Source organism: Falco peregrinus, chromosome 3, assembly GCF_023634155.1.
Source record: "Falco peregrinus isolate bFalPer1 chromosome 3, bFalPer1.pri, whole genome shotgun sequence".
Classification (NCBI taxonomy): Eukaryota; Metazoa; Chordata; class Aves; order Falconiformes; family Falconidae; genus Falco; species Falco peregrinus.
Window position 1 is genome coordinate 83,888,088 of NC_073723.1, and position 10,547 is coordinate 83,898,634.

General features: G+C 42.3%; 2 protein-coding genes across 6 annotated transcripts in view; one reads left to right on the forward strand and one right to left on the reverse strand.

The window, feature by feature from the left end:
* The window catches only part of ATPSCKMT (ATP synthase c subunit lysine N-methyltransferase), a 100,836-nt gene extending 99,252 nt beyond the window's left edge, over nucleotides 1-1,584 (reverse strand). For 3 of the 5 annotated variants that reach the window (XM_055798735.1, XM_055798736.1, XM_005239747.4), the window contains exons 1-2: nucleotides 1,523-1,584; nucleotides 517-800 (exon numbers count right to left, since the gene is read on the reverse strand). In XM_055798735.1, the coding sequence (XP_055654710.1) occupies nucleotides 517-800; nucleotides 1,523-1,562 (324 nt within the window). In that variant the 5' untranslated portion in view covers nucleotides 1,563-1,584. Of the gene's footprint in view, nucleotides 1-516; nucleotides 801-1,148; nucleotides 1,342-1,414 lie in introns of those variants that run through there. The other 2 variants (XM_013301010.3, XM_055798734.1) reach the window with 2 other exon arrangements.
* A 49-nt stretch (nucleotides 1,585-1,633) lies between these two features.
* CCT5 (chaperonin containing TCP1 subunit 5) lies at nucleotides 1,634-9,622 on the forward strand. Its single transcript, XM_055798733.1, has 11 exons — nucleotides 1,634-1,802; nucleotides 2,651-2,711; nucleotides 2,806-2,970; nucleotides 3,472-3,670; nucleotides 4,437-4,629; nucleotides 5,570-5,719; nucleotides 6,040-6,159; nucleotides 6,570-6,755; nucleotides 7,724-7,861; nucleotides 8,218-8,398; nucleotides 9,337-9,622. The coding sequence occupies exons 1-11, from the start codon at nucleotides 1,698-1,700 to the stop codon at nucleotides 9,462-9,464; spliced, it is 1,626 nt and encodes a 541-aa protein (XP_055654708.1). The 5' UTR covers nucleotides 1,634-1,697; the 3' UTR covers nucleotides 9,465-9,622.
* Nucleotides 9,623-10,547: the final 925 nt, after the last annotated feature.

Consider the following 10,547-nt stretch of genomic DNA (forward strand, 5'->3'; position numbering starts at 1 on the left):
GGGGCAGCCAGCACCACATAAAGGTGTGAATTACAGTTCTAACAATACCAGGATTTTTATTTCTATAATCCATCACTCATACTCTTTTGTTCTTCTGTCACCTTTATGCAATAAGCATAGAGCTGCAGCTCCAAAAGCACGGTGCTCTTTAATCTCACAGCCTCATGTGCTGCAGCCATAAAACTATGTGGAATCACATCTCTTTGGCAATCACAATAGCAATATTTCGGCTGCATCTTTACATGTGAATGTGGTGCAATTCCCTCCAGCCAAGAGAATGAGGTTATCATTTTGTACACCTTGTCAAGCTGCAGGTAAGGCTGCAATCGAAACCGATTACTCACCTAAACTGAAAGTAACCCTACCTCAGCTTTGAGCCTTTTCATAAGGCTCAAACAAAAACACTAAATGCCAAAGACAAGATGTCCATAAATATGTGAAAACAAGAGCCACAGCTAGAGCATTTGGCACTTTTTTGAGAAGTGATATGAGAGGAAGGCGATGTCCTTCACTTACAATACGGCCATCCCCGCTACCAATGTCAACTAGGGAGCCACTTCTGTTTTCTAACATTTTCAGCACGTTCTGGATCTGAGTAGAAGTTGCAGGAACGAAGGGCAGGCACACTTTCCTCAGAGCCGGGGTCACAAAGGGTGTAACCGCAGCATAGAGGGCCACCAATGTCCCACCAACACCAGCAGTGACCAACAGCCCCCAGCTCCTTCTCCTGGAGCTGCCCTCACAGTCCTCTCGCCGGCCCGCTGCGTGGCTCTCCTTCTCTAGCACCTCGGGCATCACACCTACAGCAGACATCAAGGAATATTAGTTTTCTAACAGCTTTATTACGTGTGTGTGTGTAAAACAAAGTAGTATATTATATCACAGACGTAGGATATCAGGAAAAAACCCAAACCAAACTTATATTCCTTTAGATGATTCCTACAGCCTAGGGAGACGTTACTGCTTTTGAGAAGCCGAAGCGCTAGCTTCATTTTTCAGGGCGGGAAATCACTTTCCATTAGGCCCGTGGCTCTCCCCGCCGGGCCGGGCCGGGCGGCGGCGCGCCCCACACCGCCCGAGGGCGGTACGGGCAGAGCCCTCCCCACCACGGGCCGGCCGCGCCCGGGGACGCCGCCCCGAGCACTTACGGCTCTTCCCTGCAGGGAGAACTTCTTTTCGCCACAGCACTGCGCCCCCGCCTGCAACGCCGCCTGTCAGCCAGCCGGCCCACAGCCACCACCCGCCGCTGGGTCCCTCAGAACCAACTAAGTGGTGCCTTCGGTATTTATAGGAGTGGGCAATACCACTCCGCTGTGGGGCGGGGGGGAGCGAAACCTTCCTAAAGGTACTTCGTGGAGGAGCAGCGCGCACCCTCCCGCCCGTGTCTGTCCCTACTCCTTCGCGTTCAGGTTACCTGGCGCAGCCCGCTGCCGCCGCGCTTAGCGCCTCTACTCTACTCATCTAATACGGTCCCTGTCCCCGCAGCCCGGCGACGGAACCGCGACCGCCGCGCAACTCCTACCGTGCCGGATGCTTCCAGAAAGGTCCTCCGGAGGCGCCATATAAATGCCACCCGTGAAATAAGTCGCGCTGCTGCCGACTGCGCAGGCGCGGGGGGCCGTGCGGGGGAGCGTGTGGCGTCACGGCGCGGCGGCATCCGGCTGGTGCCTGCCCGGTGTGCGGGAGCAGCGGCAGCCATGTCGGCCATGGGGACGCTGGCCTTTGACGAGTATGGACGCCCTTTCCTCATCCTCAAGGACCAGGAGCGCAAGACGCGCCTCATGGGACTTGAGGCGCTCAAGGTGAGCTGACGGCCGCCAGGGCCGCCCATCTACCGGCGGGCCCTTGCTGGGCGGGCCGGGCCGCGCCGCGCCGTGCCGCGCCATGCCGCCGTTAGGGGCAGGGAGCGGGCGGCGCTGGGCCGCGGCGGGAGGATGGAGCCCGCCGGGCTGAGCTGCTTCTGCGCCGGTGTCGTGCCGCGCGTCAGGCGCAGGGCGCCCGCAGCCCGGTGTAGGCCTGCGGGTGTGTGGGGGGGATGGAGGGAGGCAGGGCACGGCCCCCGGCGCTGGGAACGCGCCGCCCGCGGCGGAGGGCCTGCGGGGCTCTGCGGCGGGAGCCCGCTCCTGGTGCCGCGGCTTCGCCGTCGTTGCCCCCGTAGGAGCGGCGCGTCCCTCCCGGTGGCCTTCGGTAGCCTCGGGCAGGGAGGCTCCCTGCAGCCCCCTCCCTTAGGCACCTCCCCTCCCCCGTCGGAAGCTCCGTCGTTGTTCCCAAGAAAGGCCGCGGCTGAGCGAGTAGGCAGCCATTTGTGAATGTATATGTTTGAAGTACCGGTGGAAGAGTGGAGCAAAATTATACGGGCTTCTTTTAGCGTTGCTTGCTTGTGTTGCTTCGCTGCTTTAAACCTCGGGGCTGTCATTTTAGCTGCTCCGCTTTCATGTGCTTTAGCGGCGCAACTGATAGCTGTGCAAGGAAAGGCATGGAAAACGTTTCTGGCATAAAACCAATACACGTATATTGGTATTTTTTTTTTTGTAGCCATAATTGTCTGTTAGTTAAATACCAGTATTTTTGTTAGCGTTTTCTCTTAGCTTGCTATTGTGATTTTGGAATGCATAGTAATGATTTAACTTATTTCTCTTTTGTTTTATAGTCTCACATAATGGCAGCAAAAGCTGTAGCAAGTACTCTGAGAACATCCCTTGGGCCCAATGGTAATAATGAAATAATTTTTATTGTTCTTTATCAGTAATTGGTTTTGGAGATTTTCTGTATTTTCCTTCATGCTTTTAATATGTGTTTTTTTAGGCCTGGATAAAATGATGGTGGACAAAGATGGCGAGGTGACTGTGACAAACGATGGTGCTACTATCCTGAATATGATGGATGTGGATCACCAGATAGCCAAACTTATGGTGGAGCTGTCTAAATCTCAAGATGATGAGATTGGGGATGGAACCACTGGAGTTGTTGGTAAGAAGAGATTTTAAATTTAACTTGGATTTTCCATCTTTCAAATCAAGCTTCTTCAGCTATTATAAGAAACATGTGAAGTAACAGTAGCTTTTTTGTAACACGGTTTTAGAGTATTTACTGCTTCAGTATTCTTGTTGTTGTATTAGAAGTCTTTCAGTCAGAAAGGTGGTTTTGTGTCTTTTCTATGTATGGTTACATTGTAAGTTTATGTTGAGAGGCCTCTTGGTGCTTTGAAAAATTTTCTGGATCATTTTCTTCCATAATATTCTACCTGTCCTGCCTTGGTTGGTGCCCATGCTTCTTTTTGTTCTAACATAATGCGGTTTTCTCTCTAAGCATAGCAAGTAGGGGGCTCTTTAGGGTTATTTTGTCATTTAAGAAACCTTGAACAGTTAAAAGTATTATAGAAGGCAAATATTTTAATCTTTTGATAATGTATTAAAAATGATGCCTCAGCTTATGGAAGAGTAAACATTACCTTAATATTTTGTTTTATAGTTCTGGCTGGAGCGTTACTGGAACAAGCTGAGCAATTACTAGATCGTGGTATTCACCCTATCAGGATAGCAGATGGTTATGAGCAGGCAGCCCGCATTGCTATTGAGCATCTAGACAAAATCAGTGACAGCTTTCCAGTTGATCCACAGAACATTGAACCTCTGATCCAGACAGCAAAGACAACGCTAGGCTCTAAAGTGTAAGTCACAAAAACTTCAGAAAAATATTTATGTTTCCATTAAAAACTTCTAGTTGAAAGGAGAAATCCTGGTGTTTTGATGGATTGTTAAATTTTTTGTGATTTTGGAGTGGCTGCTGAAGGCTCTTCTTTGTTTGATTTTGGCTAACTTCTCAACAGACTCATGTCTCAGGATAAGAAATTGTGAATCCTTTTTCTCTAAAGGGTCAATTCCATGAGGTTAAACAGATGCAATATCAATTTTGTTCTAACCTGTTAATTCCAGATTTCTGCAGCACAGCAAATTCCAAGAGTAATGCAAACCTCTTAAAAATAACTCTGTGTTATATTTCAAAGGTTTGTTTTGTTTGGGGTTTTTTTCCTAAACAAAACTTTGTTCAATAGTTCCATTAAGTGCTTTTTTTTTTTTAATTGGTTGTATGTATAGTATATAAATTCAGATATAATAAGGGTTTCCTTTGCAGCCCTATCTTAACAGTTGTTTCTGTGACTTCAATGTTTCTCCATAGTTAATTCTCCTTACTTGTTTCAAATCTGTATCCTAAGATGACTTAGACAAACCGTATTGCATGTTGTTTTCTGCCATGTTTACCCTCTTTTGTGTCTGAACAAACGAGCAGGACCCCCTTTTTCAATGTAGCATACAGAAATGGTTAGATACAGTATTACTTTTTTCTATTCAAGTTGATAGAATCACTTCTTTTCTTCCACATTTATGGAAATGTAATGCATCATCATTATTGTTTGGTTTTGTTTTTAAACCTAGAGTTAACCGTTGTCACAGACAAATGGCAGAAATTGCTGTAAATGCTGTACTGACAGTAGCAGATATGGAACGTAAAGATGTTGATTTTGAGCTGATCAAAGTACAAGGCAAAGTGGGAGGTAGACTGGAAGATACACAGTTGGTTAAAGGAGTTATTGTGGATAAAGATTTCAGTCATCCACAGATGCCTAAAGTAAGTATGTCCCTGTGTACGTCTCATCTGTAATGGCTTAAATAACATTATCTAACCTACTTCAAATGCTGTCCTAGCATTTCTTGAAGTATTTGAATACTGTTGTTGTTTGGCCTGGTTTTTCACCCATATATCAACAGAGAAAGGGGAGAGGAGCATTAAATTCTTCATGTTGGAAGGGACCAAGTTAGAATTTAAAACAGTCTTGGGGAAATAGAGAAAAAATGATGGGGAGGGGGATTACTGTACAACTAACTGAGGACAGGTGCAGAGTTCTGTGTTGAAGCAGAAATAATCATCCATATTGTGTTACAATGCTTAAGATGCTTAAACCAACTCAGTATCAGGAAACGCTTTGTAAGCTTTATGATTTGTCATCTTGTCCTGATTGGAACACCCCAGAAGCTGCCCCTTTATTATGTTTGGTGTAGATGAGATGTCCAAGTCTTGTGTAGCATATGTCAAGGAAGATGGAGGAAATCTAAATTTTCTACTGTATGAAAATATTTTCCTAGTAGGTGACACTGTTTATCCTATAAAAAGGAACACTGGTGGAAAATACCGGTTGTGTAGTACATAAATTCTGTGAAGATGAGTGTGTAGTAGTCTCAATGGTCATGGTGGATAGGGCAAATAATGGTTTAATTGAAGTTGTTTCTCTGTTTAGTTAAACGTTGAACTATAAAAAGACGTCGCTGGTAGTGATTGTTAAGGGCTTAAACAGTGGCTTGAAGCTGTGGAATTTGTTTTAAGTGGGTTATATAGACTTTTGATGGAATTATTTGGGTAGAGTTAGTTTCACTTAGAATTAAGTCAGATGATCTTCAAGTTTCCTCCTATGCCTGTGTTTTTAGATACATGTCTATGTTTTGCAGATACAAGAATGAGGTGTTACTAAGATTAAAACTGAACTTTGGGGTTTTTTTACTTAATTATGCAGGAGCTTAAAGATGCTAAAATTGCAATCCTTACTTGTCCATTTGAACCACCTAAGCCTAAAACCAAGCATAAGCTTGATGTCACATCTGTGGAAGATTACAAGGCACTGCAGAAATACGAAAAGGAGAAGTTTGAAGAGATGGTGAAACAGGTAATCTTTAAGATTATTTCTATGTCTTTCGTAGCCATTGCACGGAATACTGTAGTGCATTGACTTATTTCTGAAAATGAGCAAATAATCCTCATTGGAGGCAACATACAAGCAATTGTAAGGCTATGAATAAAAGTTAAGTTCATGTAAGAAAGAGATGCCACCCTGGTTTGAAATTTACTTTGATCTCTATGTATGCCAGGTGGTTCTTTTTCAGACTTGTGTTTTGAGAAAATTAGAATTAAAACCATGAAGAGATATTTTTTTTTTATTCCTTTGTTAGTTCTGATCAGAAGATTGATGTTGTGTGTTGCTTTCAGATAAAAGACACTGGTGCAAACCTTGCTATTTGCCAGTGGGGTTTTGATGATGAGGCAAATCACTTGCTGCTCCAGAATGAGCTGCCTGCTGTTCGTTGGGTTGGTGGACCTGAAATAGAAGTAAGTAAAATCTTCTAAAATTGGACTTTGTACCAGTTCTGAAACATTTGTTGAGTAATACACTGTACCATTTAAAAGTTCAGGCTTTCTGCTTAGAGCTGCATAATCATGTATGGGTATATATTGGAGAATAAACAATTTTTTGGGGATCTGTGGGAAGAACCTACAGTGAATGGGATTATGGTGTATAATTGGAGTGTATGCATATTACTTGTTGAAAGTTTTATGTGGCTAGAAATGTTTCTGCTTTAGTCTCCCTGTTAGCAGGAACAAGGCATTGCCTGAAATACTTGAAGTGATGGGAAGACAATCTTTTGGAGTAGGCATTTGACAGATCTTCTGCTAGTTTGACATTATGGAAAACATGTGGGAAAGTCTTCTCAAAATAATTGATGGTTGTTTAACTTCAGTTAATCGCCATTGCAACTGGAGGACGCATCGTTCCTCGCTTCTGTGAACTCACAGCAGAGAAACTGGGTTTTGCGGGTATTGTTCGAGAGATCTCCTTTGGAACAACAAAGGACAGAATGCTTGTCATTGAGCAGTGTCAGAACTCCAGAGCTGTGACCATTTTCATTAGAGGAGGAAATAAAATGGTGAGATACTTAGTTTGTTACAAATATTTGAGACATAAATTGTAGAATATGTGGTTTCTTTTCTTTGTCTTAATTTCTTTTTTGTCTTAATTTTTCCTTGCAGTGTGGAGAAATGGAAGGGGGGAGGGTTGTAGGCATTTGTGACTGTGTGGAAGTCACTTGTTAGATTCACATCCTATGTTTTTGAATGAAAACTCTTGTTTTCTCACTATTGGACCGTGTAGTTCATAAATACAGAAATAATTTACCTGTGGATGCTCTAATCTGTTTTTTCTCATGGGAGGCTCACTTCTATGAGTAAAGACAACATTTTTTGAAACATTTGGTTTTATTCTAGACCTAGGCATGTTACTTCTGATTTAATCCAGTTTAAAAAAAAAATTAAAAAAACCCAAACCACTCCCTTCCCCAGAATGAGACCATTTAAATGCTTTTGTACTTAACCTGGTTCTTGGTTGTACTGTTAGTGTTGAGTTATATTTAGTATAGGTCAAGTCCTGCTTTGATTGAAAAATCTTAGGAAGAAAGAAACATAACCCCTAGTCTGAAGAGTTCTTTAAGAAAAACTACTACTTTAAAGGTTAGCATAACTTGTTAAATCCTCTTGCATCTGTTGAAGTTGGGAGTCATCACAAACTGCAGTCTGAAAATAATGTTGGGTTTAAAATTTAAGTGTTTTGTGTATTGGAAATGCACAAGATGGAAAACCTTCTGTAGGGTTTTGTCATTTCAAATTACAGATTTAAATAAACAGTGTTGAAAAGATGTGGGGGTTTTATTCTTTCTGTGCCACTGGATGTGTAACCGTTTATGTTTTGAAAAGTATAACATAGCAGCAGTAGAGCTGCATTAGAGCCATGAAAAGATCCTATAATTTATTTGCAGTTTCCATTTCTGTATTGGGAAATAACAGCTTGACAGCCTTCAGCTGTGTATATTGTAAAATACATGGTATTTTATACTTCCAGATTATTGAAGAAGCAAAGCGATCTCTTCATGATGCGTTGTGTGTAATCCGGAATCTTGTTCGCGATAATCGTATTGTGTATGGTGGTGGAGCAGCTGAAATTTCTTGTGCCTTGGCAGTGAGTGAAGCAGCAGATAAGGTAAGAAATGTTACAACTTCCCTTAGTTTATGAAGGAAAAATAAGGACTAAGTCTGCCTTGAGGGATTCCAAAAAACCTTCAGAGAGCTTCCAGACAGTGCATATTACGGACCTTCCATAATATTAGAAGTTTTCCTTCCCCTCTCTGTAAAAAATCATTACCAGTACCTTTTTCCTTTTATGTTAAGAGCAGTTTAAAATTGTTTTAATTTGCCAGTAGTTATCCAAGGTACTCATTTCAGTTGTTACATTGCCAAGAAAATTGCATATCATGTGTATATTTTATAGCTAGTGTGAATGTCTGCTTTTAACATTGGAATTAATAGCTGTATGAATTCAAATTTCTTTTCCCTTAGTGCCCGTCTTTGGAACAGTATGCTATGAGGGCTTTTGCAGATGCCTTGGAAGTAATTCCCATGGCACTTTCAGAGAACAGTGGTATGAATCCAATACAGACTATGACGGAAGTGCGGGCTAGGCAAGTGAAAGAAAATAATCCGGCCCTTGGCATTGATTGTTTGCAGAAAGGAACAAACGGTAAGAACTGGAGTGTGGAGGAGGAGTATAACAGGGTGTTCTTTTCAGAATATCAAAACGCTTACTATTTTGCCTCGGGGGAGTGTGGGCCCTCTGGGGTTTTTGTTTTAAACTGTGTATTGATTCAGTTATGAACTCTTGCCCCTTGTCATAAATGGGAATGCAGGTGGAGAGATACATGCATGTCTACAAGGTAGAAAATGTATAATTGCTTGAAAACCTGTATTTGGTGGCAAGATTAGTTGAAAATGTTGGCTGACCTTGTGGTACAGGAATAAAAGCTACTTACTATGAGGCAAACGCAGCCCGTGTTTTAAACACTGCCATTTTAGTGATCCAGTTTACACTTCAGCCCTATAGAACAGTTGTTAATTGAGAAACACTTTGTGAAGAAGTAAATGAAAGGTTGGAAATGTCTTCAGGTAGTATTACTCACACCAGTATGTATGGATATAGACCTGTAACAGGTAATGCGAAGACTAAGAAACCAGTGTACGAAAACTTATTTTCATCTGGACATATGCTTGTCACACTCTGTTGCTTTTTTTCAGAAGAGAAGGTGGTAAATTGTAGAACATGATGTAAGACATTGTGTTTATGTAAATTTATAACACTTCTTGGAACAGGTGTTTCTGCTTTACAGCATTTGAACTTCCACTTCTTTAGTGGTTGCTCAGGCCTTAGGAGGCTTCTAATATTTGTATATGGAAACCGTACTCCATATAATAGGCAGAATAATAATGCGGAAGGCAAAAAGCTACAGTTGGGGAAGGCTTAGTTGGGAAAAGAGTTTGGATCTTAAATGTTCCAAGGTCTTTGGTAGGAACCCAGGCATAAAACTCTAGTTTGTACGAATTGCCAACTATGGTGGTCAAGAGTAACAATTTTTAAATGCTTTTTAAAAAATTACACGGAATTCTTCTGCTTCTTTTTGGCAGATATGAAGCAGCAGCATGTTATAGAAACCTTGATTGGTAAGAAACAGCAGATTTCTCTGGCGACTCAGGTTGTTAGAATGATTCTGAAGATTGATGATATCCGTAGGCCTGGAGAATCTGAAGAGTGAAAGCGGAAAAGCAAGAAACAATAAGGGGGCCACAGCAGTAGCGAAGACGGTAGTATTCCGATGCTTCATCTTCAGCTATTTATTTTGGACACTTTGTTTCAGATACTGTAACGGCTAATTGTTGGAAATAAAAAACAGTTTAGCACTGGTGGTTTCAAGACTTGTTTCAGGAATATCATTGCATCTTTTCTTAGAGAGGTGTCAGTATTCATAGAAAACACTTGAACATACAGGAAAAAAACATTGAAAACACAGTAATAAAATTCCATGGGTCCTTTTCCATTGCTCCTGCAGCTATCTGCAACTAACAGATTCTTATTTTGAGAGGTCTGTCACTCTTCATTGAAGCAAGCAGAAAATTATTGTAGCCTCCAGTAGTTCTCATACGTTAAATATCAAACCTGTATTTCAGGCTTCTGGTTGCTTACGGTTTTTCCGTTGTGGTACCTTTTAAGTGTATTCCTGATCTGTGTGCAAGGATGAGTTTTTTCAGGGGCACACACATTCAGCCAAGTGCGGTTGTTTTGTCTGTACTGCCATAACTGAGTGCACTGACTTGCTAAGTCCCAAGTATGAGCTTAGAATGGTAGAGTAAAATTTCCTAGATGGGTGCCTTGCTTGTGAAACTACTAACAAAGGACAAGTGCTAGACCAGAACTGATGTGTAACTGGCAGATTTCAGAAGAGAGGGAGGTGTTGAAAATACCAATTCCGCATTACTTGCTTTACATTTCATGTGTGTAGTTTTAAAGTTTCAGAGCATAGTAGCACAGAGGAAACTTTATTTACTGACCACTATGAGCTAGCAGGTCTTGTTCTAATCATTATTTGCTGTGATTATACATCACCACACACAGCATGCTCACTCACTCCCTTCCACAGGGGATGGAGGAAGAGAATGAGAAAGGTAAAAGAGAACTCATGAGTTGAGAGAAAGACAGTTCAGCAAGTAAAGCAAAAGCCATGCGTACAAGCCAAGCAAATTAGGGAATTCCTTCACCACCTCCCATGGGCAGGCAGATGTTCAGCCATCCCCAGGACAGCAGGGCTGCATCATGCACAACAGTTACTTGGCAAGACAAA